The sequence below is a fragment of the Dendroctonus ponderosae genome, unplaced genomic scaffold (genome assembly GCF_020466585.1).
Source record: "Dendroctonus ponderosae isolate FM_Combo_2020 unplaced genomic scaffold, Dpon_F_20191213v2 Dpon_F_20191213_1, whole genome shotgun sequence".
Lineage (NCBI taxonomy): Eukaryota > Metazoa > Arthropoda > Insecta > Coleoptera > Curculionidae > Dendroctonus > Dendroctonus ponderosae.
Window position 1 is genome coordinate 50,943,702 of NW_026017110.1, and position 21,520 is coordinate 50,965,221.

General features: G+C 42.1%; 1 protein-coding gene and 1 long non-coding RNA gene across 2 annotated transcripts; one reads left to right on the forward strand and one right to left on the reverse strand.

Annotated features, from left to right (window-relative positions):
- On the reverse strand, positions 1 to 6,084 carry LOC109533242 (toll-like receptor 7; the record flags this gene model as incomplete). The annotated part of the gene is given in 2 exon segments (XM_019898511.2): positions 1 to 1,164; positions 3,345 to 6,084. Coding segments are annotated over 2 exon segments (3,701 nt in total), but the record flags the coding sequence as incomplete, so codon positions are not given.
- LOC125505751 lies at positions 1,454 to 3,356 on the forward strand. Its single transcript, XR_007282373.1, has 2 exons — positions 1,454 to 1,668; positions 3,177 to 3,356. It is a non-coding gene; the product is annotated as an uncharacterized LOC125505751 (long non-coding RNA).
- Positions 6,085 to 21,520: the final 15,436 nt, after the last annotated feature.

Sequence of the window (21,520 nt, forward strand, 5' to 3'; positions counted from 1 at the left end):
CCCGCCACTCCAGCAGAGTAGGCTGGGGGCGGCATCATCTGCATGCTGGGCGAGGGCGGCGCCTGCCCCCGGATCTTCTCTGGGAAATGATGGTGGGAATGGTGGGTGCCATTCGGCACAACTCTGGAATCAATTGTGTAGTTGTTGATATTGCGCCGGTAGTTGGCGTTGATTTTCCCCCGCGAGTCTACAGAGGGAAGCGCGTATTTCAGTCGCTCCCAAAACCGTCGCTCGCCCCATCTCACTCGCTCGGCCGTTTTGAGATAAAGCCTCAGGTCGGGATCTAGCAGGGCCTCGTTAAAAGGCCCATCCTCAACAATAACCAGCTTGTAGACGCGCCCTTTGAGCGCCTCATGAAAGGCCTGCCGTAGCTCGTAGCGAGCCCACTCGGTCTCGAGAAAATTTCTGGTGAGCACCATGATAAGCCTGCGGCTCGCCTCTGCAGCCTCTGGCACAGCATGCTGGCTGTAGGAGCTGTTCGGCATGTTCCGATAGTGAAGACAGAGCTGGTATTTGGGCTCTAGCTCTGCAGCAAGGCTGTGCACCACCCACTCCTCATCCTTAGGGCTGTAGCACACGAAGGCATCATAGAGCTTGTCGCCATCATCAAACTGTTTAGAGCCAGAGTCCCTGAAGTTGCACAGCCGCACACCATAACGCGAATAGAGCCAAACGCGAACCGGATCGCGGAAGATAAACCAGAGGACTACAACCAGAAGCATAAGAATGACCACGCAAAGAGTCACCACTACCATTGGCCAGTAGTCGCTCACTAGCATAGAGTCAATTACGGAACTGCCTGCGTAGTAGTCTTTGCACACGGTGGAGTTGAAGTCCAGTTCGCGATTTTGGGCCGGCTTGGTGTCGGGGATGGAACAGAGCAAGCTGCCACTGTCCAGCACTTTGACCGCATTGTCCGCCACCCATTTCGTAAGTTCTTGCAGGAATTTGCAACGACACGACCACGGATTGTTTGCCAACATAATTTCGGTCAAGTCGCGGTTCCACGAAAATTGCCACACTGGAAACACTGTCAACTTGTTGCCATCGAGTCGCAGAATTTTGAGGGAAACCAGCGGCTCAAAACTTCGGTTGCCGATGCGATCGATGTAGTTGTTTTGCAGGTACAATTCCTGCAACTTGTCCAAATGTTCAAACTCGTATCTGTAAAGAAACAATTAAAGGATTAGTTGCCATGTTTGAGGAGTTAAATCGGGTAGCATCAAATCCTGATTATGCAATATTTTGGGGCTGAAGATGCCAGCCATGCGTGATAATAAACGTTATCACTAAGCAACAACTATTATGTACTGAGCACAAAATATTGCTATTTTTTACTCTGAACACTGATAAATGCCTAAATTGATTCAATTATATTTTGAATTTCCCGCAAATTTTCTGAAGTGTCGCAATATTTGAAAGCCTGACGTTCAGTTAGTTGTCAAACTGACAACCTGCCACAATATAAATTACCGATCTGAAAAAAATATAAGTATATAGAAATACATAAAAAGTTATATGAAAAACTTCTAGAAAAAGCGAAAAATTAGTGAATATGGAAGTTACAGTGGAAATGGATGGAATCTCACTTGAACTTAGAGAGGTGTAAACATCTTTTATCAATTTAGCAATTATTATTGCCCTAGGGATAGAAATATTACTTCACAGGTTAGTAGTAAAAAATAGTAGTTTTCGATACAAGGGCGAAAATCCGTTTTTTTAACGAATAAAAAACAACATTTTTTATTCGAATTAAACATATAAAACGAAACATACGTTACAATAAATAAAAGTTGCCATGAATAAAATACGTCAACTTCATATTTGTTAACTTTGATGTCAATGCCATTTTTGAAATTGTCACGTTTTAACGTTTGTAATTTTTTAAAAGCGTACTTTTGTAAGCATATACAAGTGAAACAATGAATGCTGAAAATTCAAGTGCTGCTTTCACGGTAGGACGGTATGGTGTTTGTATATTTTGCATGAAATTTGCGCTATTTAAAAAAATCGTGTTTTGCTTGTGGCAACATTGACGAGGGCAGAAAAAAATGAAAACGACTTTGAGACTGAACTTGTAACAAAGTTATAATTTAGATATTGTAAGTAAACTTTAAATTCAGTGGTCGATAAAATTATTATTTCATTATTAATTATATTATTTTCATTATTAATTATATTATTAATGAAAATACGTTAAAAAATATAATAACAGTGACAGGTTCGATTTGTCACATTTACTTTATCGCACAATGTGCGGTAAAGTCCGTACGTAAAAGTAAAACAAATGAACACTAAAAAAAATTGCTTTTTTATAATCATCGCTTCTGATCGGAAAATGGCACTTTTTGATTCATTCGAATAAAAAATATTTTCAAAAACTACAGTATTAAGCTGGAATGTAGCAACGCACAGACAACGCATCGTGCATCTCACATAGACCCATATGGGTGCGAGTGAAAAAGTTTAACAATCAGAATCAGTTTTATCTAATCAAAATTTATTCATGACTTTTGCCGCCAGTTATTTGTTTCGTAATGATAATAATAGTAAATAACAATAATTGCTATGTCGTCCTAATTACAATTAATAGAACGCCATAAATAGCCATTTCTTCTTTCAGAGGCAGATTACAGGATTTTTTTTCCGGATTGTAATTGACAGGATTTTGCTCCAGACGTTTCGCTAGCACATATGGGTGGCTTCTTCAGAGTCGTGTGTGTGCAAAAAAAACATTTGGAGCAAATTTTCTATTACGTCTAAACTACGACTTAAAAACCTGCAAAAAATCGTTTCTCTTGTAAACGATTATGATGGAAAAAATTAGATTATTGTAAATCACCATTGCTTCAGATCAGGAATTTCGCATTAAATCTAAATAGCTAAATTTTGTTTAAAATTCGCTTGGGGTGACTTCGGGGGCACCCACTTATTCAAATGGATGGAATAAAATTTATTTTTTTTATGCGGCAACGCAGCTAGCATCGGTTTTCTCACTCGCACACGCACTAATCTATGACAGGCACGATACAACTTGATACTTTCATAGAGAAAAAGTTTGAAAAAAAATTCTATTCATCGAAAAAAAATCGGAATACTGTCTCGGTACTATACCTATACTACTATAAAGAAATTCGTTGATAATTTGGACAAATTTATGATTTTTGGATCCTTAGGGCGTCGTCGATAGGAATATCTAAAAATCACACAACACTGAAGATGCCAGCCATACGTGCTAACAAACCGTCTGTCTGCAGCAAAGTCCTATCGACGACGGATTAAAAACTTGAAAATTGTTCACAATGGAAAAACCCAGAAAATTGCAAGTAAATAAGTAAACTTACCCTTTAAGCTCGCGCAAATTGTTGTCCTCTAAATGGAGCACCTGCAAAGCATGCAGACTGTTAAAGGTGCTGTTCTGGATGGCCTCCACGTTGCTGCTGTTTACAAACAGATTTCGCAAGTTCTTGCGGCCGATAAAGGCGTGGTTCTGCAACTCCCGAATGTAGTTCCCGTCCAAATAGACTTCAGTGGCGTCCATGGGGATTTTTTGGGGAATCTCAGCGGCGCCCTGCCCCGAACAGTCTACCACATTGGTGTTCCAGGTCTGATCGTGGTAGCAGCTGCAGTTGTTCGGGCAAGTCATTTCGCAGTCGCATGCATCAAAGTCACAACAATGACACAAAGTGAAACAGTGCGTCTCATAAATGCAGACAAAGTCGCTCACTTTTGCCTGGCTGAGTGGCATGTGGCTCATTCCTTTGGCGTTGGTCATTTTGCACATTACATTATCCAGATCCATCACCTGTGGATATTTCATGTGGCTCTTCGAGCCGTTCTTGCTGTTGATCGATTGCAGCCACTCCATCGTGCAGTCGCAATGGAAAGGGTTTCCTCCAAGGTAGAGTTCAGGAAGCGACTTGTTATCGGGCAAATCGGCCACTCGCAGTGCAGTGATGTCCAGATAAATCAGATCATTGGCGTACATGTCCACACGAGCCAAGCTCCTTTTATCTAGGAACGTGTTGGGGTGCACTTTCTTGATAAAATTGTTGTTGATGAAGAGCAGTTCCACACTATTGGGGATGGACATCGGATTGATTTCGGTGATGCGATTATGGCTGGCGTCCAATGTCTTCACTTCGATCTCCGTCTGGATCTTGTAGTAGTTGGCCAGATTTTCAATAAAATTCCCATGGATATCCAGCCACTTAAGGTTGCGGGGAATGAAGGCGTAGTCGAACCAAACCAAGTGGTTTTCCGATAGGTTCAGCCATAACAAGCTGGCTAACTCGGCGAAAATCCCATTGATATCAGCCAGGAAGTTCTCGTCCAGGCGAATGGCCTCGATTTGAGTGTTGCGGTCGAAAGACCCCCGCTCAATGGTCTGGATCTTGTTCTTCGCCAAATTCAACACTTGCAGGCTGGGCAAGTCCCACAACATCCCACGAGTCAAATTTCCAATGGTGTTATCAATCAACCTCAATCCAGTCAGCTGGTTGAGATTCTTAAATGACCCGTTCCGGAACGAGCTGATCTGATTCTCGCCCAAATCCAGCGTCTTGAGGAACGAAAGTTCCTGAATGGCATCCGGAACCTCGGCCAGCGCATTTGAGCTCAAATCTAGCTCTTTGAGGGCGCTGCAATTTTGAAACGCACGCGGATCTACTGAAACCACCAGGTTGTTGTTGAGAGTCAGCTTGCTGAGGACAAACAAGCCGTTGAACAGCTGCGGCCCGATAGTGTTTAGTCGATTCTCGGCCAGGTTAAGCGTGTGCAAATTGTACAGTGGCAGGAAGGCGTTGTCCTCAATAAACCCAATGGAGTTGTTCCGTAGGTCCAAAATTTGCAGGAAAAACAGATCTCTGAAGGTGCGAGAATCGATGCGCGTGAGAGCGTTGTGGGAGAGATTGAGCACTATAAGGCGAATCAGGCCGGAAAACGTGCCGTTATCTACATGGTTGCTGGTGAGTTGATTGCCACTCAGATCCAGCACCAACAGCTGCTCGAGCCGATGAAACAGGCCTTTGGCCAATGAGTAAAGCGAGTTGTTTTGGAGGTGGATCTCTTTGAGCTCTGGCGAGCCGGCAAATAATCCTTGAGGCAGCGCCCCGATCTGGTTATTGGACAAATCCAAGACTTTGAGGCTCACCAGGCCTGCCAAACTTTCCCCGGACACTTCGCTGATGTTGTTAAACTGCAAGTTCAGATGCTGCAGCCGTCGCAGCTTGCCAAAGCCGCTCTCCTCGCTCAGAAGCCTAATCTCGTTGTGGCTCAGATCCAGGTTCTGAAGCTCGATGGAGTTGCACTCCGGATGGCTGATTCCGATCATGTCGGTGCTGCGGATTCGATTTCTGGTCAGATTCAACGTTTGCAAGTTGAGAAGCGTGCAAAACGCCTCGTCGGCCAAGGCCCGAATGTTGTTCTCGGCCAGGTCCAGCACCTGCAGCTCTTTGAGGCCATGGAAGCTCTGGCTGTTAATTTCCAGATTTTTCGCCGGGCCCCATTGGGAGTTGAATCCGTTGATCAAGAGCCTCTTCAGATTATAGAGGCCTTGGAGAGCGTTGGGCTCGATAGTGAGCAGCTTGCAGTTGCGGATCTGCAGCACCTCGAGTTCATGCAACTTCTGCAAGTTGGAGGGCAGAATGCTTTCAAAGAAAATCGTGTTGGAACATTGGATTTTTAGCCGGGAGGTCAATTCTTGAGGGATATTGCTCAGGTTGCCTGCCTTATGATCCAGCAGTTTTACATTGCAGGAAACGGCCAACTTTGAACTCCCTTCGTTGTTGTCGGGCAACCACGAGCACAACTCGCTGCCCTCAAACTTCGCACCATCACTCAATCCCAGTAGGAGCAATACACCGAAAATCAGGAACAACATTTTCACTATTTGTCTGAATTACTAAGTCGCATAATCGCGCACAAAATCACAACCGAACTCGACGCATCATCATTTACAACTTCTTTGCGCGATCATTTCGTTTCGAGCGTCGGAAGTTCAGAAGAATAAGCGTGACACGTCTAACTCCGACCGAGCTTCGAGCTACACTGAAGGCTAGCGGAGCGCTACTGCGGGTATAAACAGCAGCGGAGCGTTTTGAGTGGACGCACGCAAGATATGGGGGCGCCACTAGACGGCTGCGTTCGTGTTTTCGATTGTTTGACAATGATTTTCGGTGGTTTTGCCATCGGGAAGCTGTCTTAGCGATGTCTGACAATGGACTAATTAAGATTCCGTTCGGCGTTCCGGATGCCGATTGGAGAAGCGCGTTGTTCGCCCCAAAATTTGGAACTTTTCTGGGAAACTGTGGGAATTGTGACACTTTTCTTATGAGGATTTTTCTAGCCGAAAAACATCCAACACTTTAGCTTCGTTCGATCCGGTGTAGCATTTTTGCGTTTTTCCATTCAGTTTTGAGGGTTTCCTATATCAGCCGAACTTATCTGAAGCGGAGATTGTGAGTCACGCACTAAATAGTGGATGGTTGGGGAATATGATCGGTTAAATTAGGAAAAGCTCAAAAATTTTAAATACGTTCCTCCAAGACTCACTCGATGGTTCAAGAGAGTTTGTATTTCTGAAGACATTGCTGGAAATTTGCAAGTTTTTCGGATTTTTAGGCCGTCGTCAACTAGAACTTCTTCTCGTGCTTGCAAAACCTGAGCAAAAAAATATTTCCCACGACGTCCGAAGAGCCCTATAAACCCAACAGTTTGACTGGTTGGCATTCTTGTGATCAGATAAAAAAATGACTTCAGAGGAAATTTTTGACCACTTTTAAAGCCTGAATTTTTTTAACACTTCAATTGGCTGATTTTCCATTTCCGAAATCACAGGCACTCTTTTAAACACCAAAAGATTAAATTCGCTTCGCTTTCTCTTTTTCAGTCAAGTGAAGACAATATGCCCAAAGCTTTCGCAAACTGTTCTATGACTAAAAGGTAGCTTATCAATAACAACTTTTAAATGGTTCTTAAAATTCCCCGTGGAGTGAAATTGGCAAAGAAGAACAGACTGCTCTATTCAGTTCGAAATTCCCAGTAAACTGTAAAAGCATTTTTTATGCTTGTGCCAGCCCTCTTCAAATGTAGACCATCCCAATGAGGCATTTCGCATCTGGTAAAAGCACGAAATTCCATTATTGTTCTGTTAGCTTGAATGGCTTCCTATTCTTCTAAAGATGCCCTAGTTAATTTATGTTGTTTTTTCACGGACCTTACGGCGAAATCCACTCGGCTCCAGCAGGTCTAATAGGGTTGCTAAATCTTTGTCTTTCGGGGGGCTCCCAAAGTGACCAGCTTTTGGTTGAGACCTTAACGATAACCCGGAGAAAACCGCGGCTTAAGGTGCGAAAGACTTCCTTCACATCCATGTGCGATGAGGACGGGTTTCGAGTGGCATAAGCCATTGTTTTTCTATGAACAGTTTCGGTGAATTTACGACCGTTTTTCAACTGTTCCATAACGTTGGATGTGAGAATTTAGAGACAATATTCACTATTGACTCGGGTGAAGGAAATTTGGGAAGGAAACGATGAACTTTCTAATGATTCAAATAGGTATGATTTTTTATGAGCAATAGTGTTTAACAGGGAAACCTGGATATTTCGTTGAAAATCAATACACGAACAAGGGCAAGTAAAAACGAAAAGTTTTCCATTGTAAACACATCTCTTCCTCCATCGCCAAGAGATTGATGGCGGGCTGGGGATGGAAAATGCATCGGTTTTGCCTCCACTTTTTAGCCTATGAACCCGAGTATCGAGAGTGTGTTGACATATCGTCCCGATAGGTGACACCATAAATGATTCTGTTTGCATTAGAAGACATTCATCATTCTTATCTGACAGCTCGTCGCTGTTGGATAAATCGCTCTGGATGCCGAATACAAATTTCCCGGAGCTTTTCCTGGCTACGCCAATGTCCTTTTCCATCCACTGGATATATGCACTTAATCATGCACCTTAATCAGGCTCTTATTGCCAGAGTGCCAGACCTTTTTCCTCAAATTTTCTTGATAAATTAAGCAATCACAGTGGGGTTTTTTTCCTGTCGGCCGGACTCCTCGATTTAAAGGGCAAGAGATACCAAAAGGACGAAAAGTCTATTTGCGTTATCTTCCGCCCCTTGACACGGTGATGGGCTCAAATTTGCAAAAAGCAAATTTGAATTTGAATAGAAGGCGATTTTTTCAGTGCGCTTTACCGCCAACATCAGACCCCGATGGTCAAGGATGGGACACATCGAAGGCCAGCCCCCATTGAAATGTCAAAATATTAGCCAAAACGGCTAAAAGGTGCTAAATCACTGCACACTTCCCGTACCAAACATATTACTGCCGAAAATTTATCAAATTCAAGGCTGCGGATTGTTAGTGTTGAATGGCGGCAGAACCATCCGATTTTTGCCTAAACATCGGTTTGCTAGTTGAAAAGATGATAGAAGCCGGTGCTTTTTAAGGAGTCTTTTTAAGACGCCGAAGCTTAAAGTTCGGCTTGCTTTGCCACTGTCCCTCAAGGATAGAACGGCTTTTTAGCCAGCGTTATATCAGCAAGTTATTTAAAATTGTCCACGTTAATGAGTGCTCCATTATCCGGTTTCAATGACCAATGGTATTAAGGTGGTCACGAAGCCTCAACAGAATGAGGGGAAAGTTTGGGCATAAATAGAACTAGTTGGGGAATTGCTGCTTGGAACTAGCCGGTGGAGTAGTGATGGCTAGAATTGGTTTGATAATCGAGTTAATATCAATGTCCATATGGTAATAGTGTTTTTCGCAGGCTCAAAACATTGGAAACCGCTACCATTTTTTAAAAATAAAATGAGTTTTAATCCAATACCAAACCCGTCATCAGAACAGACATTCAACAGCAAACATTCAAAATACACGTAAAAATGTATTTCCAAACTACGTCTCGCTCAAAACTGGAGATATTTTTAGTCGTTACCGTATCAGGTTGGAACGTAGCTATCCACAGACAATCGTGCATCTCTGATAGACCCATATGTGTACGAGTGAGACAAACTCATGCAGCCTACGTTCTGGAATACGTAATTCACGTCGAGGGCTTTTCTATGTAAGTGTTTTCAAACTGAAAAACAAAAGTCTACGCTGACTAGTCCTAGGGCCCATTTTGGCTATCTTTCACCTGAAACTGACAACAATTGCAAGACTGTAGTCGTCCTTAAAAAAACACCCGGCCAGCCAATGCGGGGTCGTAAATTGTCGAAAAAGCTTAGGAAAGCCTGGTATTAGTACCATATATTTAAGAAATAGGCTTGATTAAACGATTTTCGTGCCCTCCGCGTCAAATTACAGGGCCAATGTCTAGAACGCTTAATAATTCCCCTAACAGTCTAATTGGGGTTATGCGAGCATTATTTCACCATTAAAAAAACGACTGGAAACCTCCAGGTATGGCGTTCGGTTTATGATGGTGTAGCGCATTTTGCAATCGGAATTCACTAAACGGCACTTTGGTGGGAACATATAAAGCGAGAAAATGTCCGCTTTGTATTAGCACTTAAACACACTTAGCATCCCATGGACTAAAATCTGGTTTGATTGCATCCTATTAATGCTTGAACCGACACCATCACGCAACAGTATCTCATAGAGCCATTGTAGTAATTGTGCGAGTGCAATTTTCGGTTGTTAAGGCCCCAAATCCATCAAAACGAAGGTAAAATGCAGGGTCAGGATGAGTTAGTGCGACACCCAACCCAGGTAGAGTTTTTAAAATCGACTTAGGAACGAAAATGGTCTTCGGCAATTTTTTAAAAAATTATTAATTCCATTAAATTGCTGTTGGTTTAACCAGACCGATGATGATCCGGTATTAATTCGGTTTAATTTGCTCAATGATGTTGCCTCTAGGGACCAGCTGAGGCGTTTTTCGGCCAATTTGGCGTCCTTTTCGTTGTGCATAACTGTGTTTAATTAATACCGTTTTCCTGCTGATAGAACATTAAAGCAATCTATAAGTGGGTTTATAAGCAGGTGATAAGGTGCATTTTTTATTGCACTATCTAAATTATTTATAATTTCTAATCGCGGACCAGCTATCGGCTTCTGATGACTTGAATGTTTTCCCCGTATTTAAAGCGTGATTCATGTGCGTTATTCGGTAAATCAGTCGGGATTTTTCTGTTTTATCCCGGTTATACGCTTAATCTTTTTGAACATATTCCAGATAGGTATGATGTTGGCGAGTTTTCGTTTCAAGCAATCGGCAGTGAAAGGTTCACTCTCTTAATATGCCAGTGATGTCGTTGAAAACAATAGAGAATATTGCAATCGGGTCCGTTTTGCGCTGTCCAATTAAAGACGCAACTTGACCGGAACATTCCCCTTGACGAGAAAAATAAACCGGTATCAAAGGGCAATTTCTCTGTCCCCCACGTACTGCGCAGTACAAAAGGAAAAAAAGGCATAAAAAGACTGAGCAGAAATGTAGTAAAATATTTGCGGAAGGCGGCCAAAGGGCAACGGCTACAAGGGACACGAAATCAAACAGAACAAATGCGGTTGCTTTTTCAAAGGATTTTCTCAAAAATTTCTTCACTAATCAAGACTTTCAGAGAAATTGCCCGAACGGCCTTTAATCCCTTCACGATTTTGACAGAGCTCTTTTAAAGGATTTGGGTACAGGTGGGATTTTAATCTCGTCGCTTTTGTTAATGGCTTGTGAGGGACCAAGTCGGTTTTTGATGTGTTTAGGCTCAATCGAAAGTGAATCTTCTTCTTCCGATAGTGAAGAAAAGATTGAGATTCTTTAATTTGTTTAAGGATTCAAAGCTTGAGCTCTATACAGAGCAGTTTGGTCTAAAAAAACCGCTATCGTTCGGGGAAAATCGCAACTTAGTTGCTTATTTTGTCTGTACAAGAGAGTCGATTGCTCTATAAAAAAGGTTGAATTTATTTTCTTGGCTCTTTACTTTCATGCGGAGTAACAAATTTTTAGTGTTGGTGTGGTTTTAAGCTTTTCCCCGCTTAACAGTCGGGGAAACTGCCACTGAGTTGACAATTTTTTCTTTAAAATAGTGTTAAAGGTAGAATAGAACAGTGTTGAGTGGGCTTTTTCATCATAATTTGATGTAGAGTTCTGAATTTTTAAAGATCGTGTACCTAAGTACATAAAATCGAATATATTTAAACGCCCTTTTGCAAATAAATACATTTGCGAATTATCTCATTCAAACTGCCAGAATTTCCTTTCATACAGAAGTAACGGGTCTGTTGAATACTGCAGAGAGCGCTTTTCTACTCTTTTTGGTCTCTGAGTTATGAATTTTTAAAGTCGGCATGTTTAAAACGCAAATTGTAAATCCATTGCCAATGGATTGTCGATGTCTGAAGTGAACAGTGAAGAATGCACTTTGCAAACCTACTTGATATCTCGGTAATGATTTTTTTTAAAATATTGTCTAAATCAAAAATTCCTAAACATTCGCGAAAGATAGCGAACGATTTTCCAAATTCTCTCTAATACAGCATGAAATGAATTGATCAGTGAAAGAGACATTTCTTGAACTTGTAACTTTGGAGTAATAAAAGTTACCCCAAAAGCAGCTGGAACTCACGGGAAAAACCTTTCGGCAATCGAACACATGAAGCTATTTAAGAGCTTTGGCAGGTGTTTGAAGTACTAAGACTAAGCCAGCTTAGAACAAGGCAAGAAAAACCCCCAAACGAACATCCTCAGCTAAGGACTAATCACTTCCTTTCACGCACGAGATTTGCATCTATTTTCGGAAATCTAATGCATAGAAAACATCGAGTTAAGCCCAGAAATGTAGCCAACACCCTCGACCAGTATTTTTAGCCTGAGACATTGTGATGGGACCACCAGAATGCAGATTAACACCCAGCTTGTCGCCTAATGCCCGTGATTATCGTTCTTCATTGGTGTTAAAAGTAATATTCTTTGCTCGGATCGGCCGGGCATTGTGGCCGGGGATTAACTTTCGAGTGCGCTGGAGATCGACAGAGAAACGGATTAGAGTTTGAGGAAACGACGCTGAAGTGGACGCCCATCAAAGACCTGTATGAAATAGACCGGAGGAAAAACGCCAGTAATTGCCCCCTCAAGAAACCGGCATTGAATTCCAGCAACAACAACAACAAACCGGGATGCTTTTGTGCCGGCTTCGAGTACATACAAGAACGGAAAATCCCGGGAAATTTCACCGAAGATTTCCGCTTATTCTACCTTTGGCCGTAATGGAGGTTCAGCGATAGCGGTGTGTCCGAAAACAGTTCAAGAAGTAGCAATTAAATGTTTTGTTTGCCAATAAAACCCTCGCACTCGTTCAGCAAAAATCGACTCTCTTAGCTTCAAAAACAGTTTCCTCTGCGAGTTTCCATTGTAGGAAATTCACGGTTCCACGACACATATTCAGGATTATTCGCCTGTGTAACCGGGTATTTTGCCAGTGTTTCCTGCTGCCGCTCACTTTGAGGTCGCCTCCTTCCTGCCGGCGGTCCCAAAGCCAACTGTCACCGCCACATGTCCCTAATCCTGCAACTTAGTTGGACGCTTACAAATTATTATCAACTTTCCTTCGCTGCTTGTGCCGATAATTCGATATCTTGTTGCTGGCCCTTAGTATTGTAACTAGTTTTCCATCCATTATACCCAACAACGTTGAGGGCTCAGTTTCGGCGTCCTTCTGCTTCATTTTGGAACAAGCCTGCAAAATTGTCAGACAGTTTTGTGACTTTGACGTTGATTATTCTCAAAGGTGTACAAGATAATTCTTCAAAGCAGGGAGCATGTGGCTGATAGTCCGAGCTGCTGTGTTTATCATCGTCTACATATTCAGTGTCTTCTTGCTCGACATGTTCCTGACTGATTATGGGCTGTTCAGGAGGCAAATCCGGGCGATGAAACTCCGCAGAAACACCACTATACCGCGTCCCAGTTTGTAAAACATATCAAATGGCTTTGAGGAAATCAGTTTCTTGGAAAATGTGAAAATGGTGCAATTTATTTATTAACTCCCCCGGGGCTGCAAGCAGCGTAAATTCTTCGTTGATTATCAGCAAATGGACAGTTTGGCGTTAGTTCCCGGTATAAAACGGAAGAGAAAAACAATAATAATAATGATAAAACTCCGAGGCTGATTACCGGCTTAATTTCAGCAGAGCGTCGGTTATTGAAAAACTTTCTCACCCCATAAAACCCTTTATTGTGTCTGGAAAACTCTGATACGCAGAATTGAAACTTTTCCCGTGGAGACTAAATATTTCCCTTATCCCGATGGACATTCTTTTCTATTGCTTTTCCGATACTGATTCTTTGCCCGCGTTCCAGGGCGTTCTCTTTTATGTTCCACTCACACAGCGGAAATTAATTAATCTGTTACTCGAAAACTCACTGGATGATATTTTAGTAGATGTACCGAAAAGTTGGCGCAGACGGCAGATCGATGGCAATGACTTTCCTAGAGAGATTTTGGATGGTTGCTGAAAGTGTTAAAATAACGAAAATCTAGTCGAAGCGCTACTGTCTTCAATCCTTCTGGGAAAATTTGCTGGGTGGTTGAACAGAGTTGGCAATAGTTCTCTACGATTGTTTGAGACTAGTGAGTTTTCAAGACTTTCGATCGACGAAGGAGAAGTCCTTGCAAACACGAGTTGCCTCTAGAAGAAATTATCTTCACCCCAAAAACTCACTAGTTTCAAGCAATGGCGTCTTAGCGAATGAGCCAAAAACTTGGCGCAGTCGGTAGGTTGAAAGCGATGTATTTACTTAGAAAGACATTATAAGTACGGCCGTATGAAAGCTTTAACCAAGTTTGGCCTATTTAAACAAGCTAATATTTTCCAAAACATCCACAGGTCGGTGTGCCACTTGCAGAGTCCTTCTTTGCTTAATGGGGGCTTTCCGATCTATGCAAAACACAAAAGATATTGCCGAAAAGTTAAATGTAGCTGAAAATTACAAGAGAACAGTGCGCGATGTTTCGTTTTGGGGGCGCTTTCCTTTAAATTTAATTGTGGGAATTGCTGGATGAGAACGAAGGAACATTGGGACCGGAATTGAGGAAACGATTATTTACTGGCGCTTCGCAGCGAAATGATTCTAATGAGAATTTCTGGCATTCCCTCACTTTGTAGCTGGCGCTCATAATGGTACACTGAAAAAATATCTAACTTTGCTGGTTACAGATGTTTGAGGGTTTTTTTCGGGGGAACGCAAAAAAACACAAATTTTTCTTTGATCTTGATGTAATCTACTTTTCTAGATCGCCAATCTTCAACAAGAAGCCAACCGCAGTACATTATACAAGAACCCTGTCGGGAGGAAAATTCCCTAGCTTTTAGACTGGGAATTTGGGCCCTTTTCCTAATAAAAGCAGGCTCAACTTGACAGTAATTTCGCCTAGAACAATAACTGGCGGCACCGAAAAAGTCACGCGAAAAAGATAATTCAAACGAGCCCTGTATCGATCGGCCAGCATACTGAAGGGACGAAAGTTTGGAAGAAACTTTTTAATAAAAAAAAAGCCTGCGAAAGTGACAAGCGAACAATCCGGAAAATGATTTAGGGCGGCCAAGAGGAAGGATATGCAGTGGGCCTGCCGGCCAAAGTGCACAAACACTTTCCCTTTTGCGGGATTATCCTTCATTGGTATTCGCTGGCATGTTCCTGCAGATTCCTGCAGGGGTGGCGAACGAGCCTTTTCACTTGGCACTGATTCGAATAGACAAAGCCAAAAAATAGTCTGCCATGAATATCGACAGCCGTAAACAACGGAAGTGCATTTTTAATCGTTGCTGAAATATAAACAAAACAGCCTCAGCTATAGACAGACAGGCATACGGTGTATTCGTTTAGCGTATTAAAATCCCATCACATTCGTTTCGAATTAACAAAAAAACGGTATGAAATCACGTCGCCCTTTGTTGTTTTATCGCAGTCATTAGGCCGTTTTTGCGTTGGATTTTTCATTAAAATACGCTGAGGGATGATGGATTGCGGTGTCCGTTGTGATCTGTTGGACAGTCGGTGTTTATCATTGCGAATACTCTCGCGTGTCAACCAACATCGCGTAAAAAATACAATTTCGCATTTGTTGTTTGTTGGGTTTGTTGCCCGCATCCAAAAAGGGGTGAAACACATTTGAAATACATACAAAACTGGCCCTTGTGGATGTAATCAAGAAGAATATAGGCGAGTCCAACCTCAAAAAATCGCTTCATTGTGGGTGAAATCAAAATCCATACCAGTTGGCGTGAACGACTTTGAGTTTTCCACAAGCTTTTCTTCAAATAGAGCCAACAGTGGCGGCGGACGCGATAACAACCAAATATCCAGCCGACTGCGCCAACGTTGCCATCATCCAACATTCATGAGCGTTCGACGACTTCCTTCAAGCACCTGAAGTGCTATTGAAAAATAAATACTCCTCAGATGTCTATTGCCAGTTTGATCTACAGCTGCACTCCCCTATAAATGCACACTAAAATATTGCAGTTATGCCGTCTGGGGGCCGAAGTGCCTTTTAAATTATTTAGTCGAGTTTTTCGGTTTTTCCCAATTTACCGGCTTATCCAACAACTTGCCGCACGTACGTACAAACAAATAAAACTCCAACTTTTATTATTAGCCATTTTCCGATCTCCGATATGAATCCGGCTGTTTTGTCTCAAAACTTTTCCCATATCGAACATATTTTTACTTCCCTCAATAATGGACTTTGCCTGGCCGGGAAACTTCCCGTATGATTATTTACTCGAAATAGCCAACGTGTAGGATGTGGAATTTTCTTTCAGTCTTTGCCTTTTAGTGGTTGTCATCAACCTACCGACTGCACCAACTATAATGCCACACACACCGAATTTTAAAGAAACGAATTGATCTGTATCCGCTTTGAGCGGTTAAAGCAAATTAAAATAGAGCAAATATAGTGGAAGCTCAAAAATATTTACTCGAAACTGTAAAATTTGCTAAATTTTCACTCGAAATAACCAATGTGCTAGACGTTCCACTCTCTTTGGTTCATTGTCTTGCAGTTATTGCAATCAACCAGTGAGTTTTCCTGAAACTGATTCAAAACTCTTGAGCTTCTACCAGATTGGCCCTGTTTTAACATGCTCAACTCTCCTCAAACACTCACGGAACCAAACCTCCGCAATATCCATACTTGCGCCATTAGACTTGTGAATGAAACAAGGCCAATTCACAGGTCGTTATGCAAAAAGGAAAACGTGCAGTTTTCCGAGCAAAACTAATACAAAGGAGCGGCGTAAACAGTTTAGCTGCAGCGCAGTTTCCCCAGCAATCTGCCATGTTGTTCATAAAGTTGCCATACTTACTTCAGCATATTTAGCAAATAAAATTTAATTAAGCGTTTTTAGTCGGCCATTAGCAGGGCGCACCCGCTTTGAAAAGCCCCGTCTTAATGGCATCAACGAAGCAGCAGGAGTTATCAAATGTGTTTGCAAACGTTAAAAACTGGGAAAAAACGCGAAACGGTTTAGCGATTGTAGGCAGATGGGTTGGGATGATCATCGATGAAACGGCATCCTGGAAATTGAGTTTGCCGATACATTCGATAGAGGTAATGTGTTTAGTGAAACTCACTTTGGACCCTAAGGGTCCACTTTTGCCCCCGATCGTTTTAATTCCCAATATATGAATCGAGGAGTTTGAAGTGAGTGAGAAAAAATTAGTTTATCCGGATACAAAAAGCGCCACATTTCGTTTATCCTGCCAAACATCCCGGATAATAGATGGGCGCTCGGGTAAACTTTAACCCCACTTCGACAAAGTTGAAGATAAGAAGTGAAAACTTTTCAGATAACTCCTCCGTTTAGAGGATGAAGCCATGACGATCCTTCGGAATTACATAGTCGCCCCGATAAAACCCCGAGGCGAGGAAATTACAGTTTTTCGGGTTTGTCGCGCTGCAGAAGTGAGTGAGTGTTCTTATGGCCGATAGCAGGAATAGAAGGGCTGCACCTAATTATGGGGGCCAATCAAGCAAAAGGCCAAACACAAAAGTCTTTATGGCGCCATTAAAACTTGCCTCGTAAAAAGTTCGGCAGCAGCAGGAAAACAGTAAAACTCAACTGTTAAAAGATTCAATTCTTCCGGCAGGAAACTTTTACCTGCCTTATGGAAAATTAAAACGGCGCTCATTTCTGTTATGTGTTTATGGCGGTCGCAAACTTGCCAACTTGCTGGGCTGACTTCTAATGACTTTCCTCAGGAATTTCGGTGGAATTCTTCAATTTTATTTTGACTTATTCTTTCACAAAAGCCTCTCTAAACTTTAAGCGCTGACGACTTTCGTTTAATAAAATTGATTAAATCGGCTGCTTCTATGGTTTGCACAATCGCTCATTTTCGGCGTTTTAGACCGCCACCAACAGGAATTTGTTCCTGACGTTTCGCTAAAAAACGCAGGGCTGCCATCTAATCCGAAACAATTGCCTGTACCAGTATTGGCACAAAATCCTAAAGAATCCAATGTTCGGCGTTTGATCAAAACGAAGCTACACACAAAGCATAAAAACTTAGATAGATAGCATAGTAATGCAATAAAACTGGCATTGGCTAGATAGAATAAACAACCTACCGACTGCGCCCATTTGAATAGAATCTGATAAGCCTAATAAAAGCGAAGGAGGACGTTTATTGAAATATAACATCTAATGCGCCCATTGTATTTCAATAAGAAACGATATGTTTTCGGTGGGTTTTATGGAAATGCCCGGAATCGACAACAAGCTGAATTTATCTGCGCATTTGGCTGGATGGCCCATTATAATAAATATATCAGTGGGCTTAGACGCATTTGCGGCGTTTTTGTCGAACATTTGTTACGCTTTTCTATTTTATTTTCCATTGCATAACGGACTGGGAAAGCGAAGATGTATCAGGCCCGTTCAACAAGCGCCCACGAACTCATTCATGGTTCGACTAGGGATCGTGATCGAGCCCGATAGCATTTGAAGCCATCGAATCGCCAGATTTATGCAACGTCCACCCCAAACCAATATTTCTCCATCAGCCGAGGAAACAAAAAACCCGGGGATTGGCTGGATAATGGGAAAAAGATGCGCGAAGGTTGAAAAGGATTGCACAAACAAATTGCCCGATTCGTGGATTTGTGTCCGAATTAATGTCCTGCCGGGCGCTTAAGAACAAAATCCGATTATGGCCGATAGTCTAATCGTTTTTCCGGTCCATAAACTCAGCAAATTGCCTCAAGTTTCATGCTCTCAATACCCGCCCGATCTCGATGGAACTTCCAAAACGGGGCGTGTCGTACTCTCTTGAGTTGTGAACATGAGAACATGTGCAATATCACAACGAGCGCTGTTGCCTTATTCACTTATTTTGCTATAAATTAAGATCTAAGTTTAACTGGACACTTTGTGAAAAGTCACTTTACGCGCGTCGGTCTTAGACTAGACAACTTATCAAATTCGAATTTAAGAAGACCTTGAGGTGGACATCGGGAAGAACCGCAATTAAAAACAAACAACATTTCCTGGCCGGAAAATCTCGTTAAATGATAAGCCCCCTGATACGAGGAGTTTATCAAAGTTGTAACACTCGCGCGAACGAATGAACTCCTGGCTGGCTGGCTGGTTAGTGGGCTGTTTTGTAAAGTTAAATGTAATTTTACGTGTGCCTGATTCTATTGACGCAAATGGGTAATCTGTCTAACAGCCAAACTTCGAGTGAATCAGCTCGACAAACGAAAACGCGAACTGGAAAGTTCACAAGTTTAATATGGATGTTATTACATTGACTTTACTTGGAGAAAATTACATTTTCATGCCGGTTGCCGCACCAATATGTTGTTCATTCGACCTGAAACGTGGAACTTTGCAGGAAAAACAGTAAATTTCGATTTCGCGATTTAAACGCACCGCTCGGTTATCGCACGAAGGCAAAACCCGACCAGTAAAGAGAGTAGCTAGTAAATATGCCGGCAGATGAAATAATGAGCCTCCGGAGGCCGATAGAGTCGCTCTACTCCTAGGTACTCGCTTGTTCTGGTTAGAAAACGGCAAGAAGCGCCGTTTCAATTCGCCTTCATTGATGGATGCGGTTCAGGCGACCATCCTTCACATTTTCGCCCAATTAAACAGCGCAAAACTTTCGCCTAGATAACGCAAAAGTTTCCCATTCTCTGTACAAGTCCCCCTCAAGACCTGCGTCGGATCATAATTCATAGAGGGCGGCATCGCGAAGAACTCCCCTGGGTGGGAATTAGCAACTTTTGCGGCCGCACTGTCTCGGGCCCTCTGATGAATGGAGGTCTGGTCACCTTGTGGAGCCGTGTGTTTCCATTAATGTCAGCAGGTGAGCTCGAGGTGTTTTTTAAGACGTCGACTTTCTCTGTTTGCAACTTATCCACTGTTGCGCTGGATTAACTACATTTTTCGGTCAACAGGCAACAACAGGAATATGGCAGTAGAATCTGTCAGCTTTGGAACTGGTAGTTCCATCTATGATCGCCGCGTTGTCCACCTGCGAATGCTGCCACCCATCAGTTCTGTAGGTGGAACGCGATTTTTACTGCTTTCAGTTGTGGGTTAATGCTTAGCTTGGGAAGTTCAAGGTAGTATTTTTTATGGATTTTCCAACGCTCTTGCTGTTATTGGAGAAACTGGTAATGATAAGAGTGGAAAAAGTCAAAAGAAAAGGATGGTCACATGAGATTAACTCAGCTCTTCGTAACTGAAAAAATCCTGGAAATTCCCAGAAATTTCCTATTAAAGTGAGTTTTTCCTCTCTTTAAGCAGCGGCTTGAGAGATTTTTGGTTTTACCTTAGCGAGTTTTTGAAAAATCGATGTTATCCAACGATTGCCTGCTTCGCTTTAGAATCCGAAAAAATCCGGGAAACTCCCAAAAATTTCATATTAAAGTGCGTTTCTCCACACTTAAAATAGCGTATTTTCTCTTTCGAGCGATATTATGAGCCGGATTGTGGGGTCTTTGGCTTTTTCCTATCAGATTTTTGAAAAACTTGTGTTTTCCAACGTCCAATCGCCTCGCCAAATCGGTCACGTCATAATAGATAGAAGACATGGTAGTAACTACTTGGACGTCAGAAGCCTCAGAGGAGCAGACGCAGATACGGACCACTTCCTAGTCAGGGCAAAGATTAGAATGAGAATCTCCACTTGCCCAACGCCTAAGAAAGTGACCAGAACAATTTGGGATACGGGAAAACTAAGAACGGAAGAGACACAAAAAAGGTACCAAGAACAAATAAATGAGAAAATAAAGGAGCCTCAAGACGTAAACAGCATAGAGGAATTATGGCCTAACATTAAAGAAGCAATAACCACTGTATCCAAACACGTACTTGGAAAAAAGAAAAACCGGCGAAGGAAATGGTTCGATGATGACTGCAAGTGGACATTTGAAGCACGGAACATCGCCAGGGAAAAATACTACAACATCCAACAGCATCTAATATAGAAGAATATAGACATCAAAGAAAAGCAGGTCGCTGAATGGTGAAACGGAAAAAGAGGGAATACCAGCTATTAATAATAAGGGACATAGAAGAAAATAGACAGAATAACAGAACAAAAGAGTGTTTTAGCGAAATCTCAAAACAGAAAACAGGATACCAAAGAAAGGAAAGCAGAGAAGAAAATTTTCTCACAAAAAATAATGGAGAACTCATAACCAACGAAAAGGAGATTCTAAATACCTGAAAGAAAAAGTTCTGTGAACTGCTCAAAGATGAAGAAAATGCAAATACACCACCAACAAATATACCAACGGCTGAGATAGAAACACCGCCACCGTCGTACGAAGAAACAGTAAAGGCAATAAAGAAATAACAAAAGAAGGAAAAAATAACAAAGCTTCAGGCAGCGACGGCATACCTGCCGAATGCATAAAATCTGAAGGAGAAACACTCCATAAAGCCATACATAATCCTACACAAATTATCTGGAGGACAGAGGATGAGTGGAAAGAAGGCGTAATCGTCTCTATACATAAAAAAGGAGACAAAAGTAAATGCCCAAACTATCGTGGCATCACTCTTCTAAATACGTGTTATAAGATACTCTCCAATATCCTGCTAGAGAGAATATACCGAAGAGATTGTTGGGGACTACCAATGTGGTTTTAGATCAAATAGGTCCACCGTATACCAGATTTTTACCATTAGACAAATAATGGAGAAATGCTGGGAATTCAACAGAAAACTGCACCAAATGTTTATTGATTGCCAACAGGCATTCGACAGAGAATGTAGATCAAAGTTGTGGCAAGCAATGCAAGACTTGGATGCTCAAAAAAGCTTATATCACTGACAAAAGTATGTATAGAGGATACGCGATGTACGGTAAGAGTGGGACAGAGTCTCTCTGACTCCTTCAGTATCAGTAATGGTCACAAGCAAGGTAACGCCCTCTCACCTCAACTCTAAACATAGCATTGGAATATGTAATTAGGAATTCCAAAATCGAGAAGCCAACTGCTATCTTTCATCAAGAGGGACCAAACCTGCTCCTGGCTTTTGCAGACT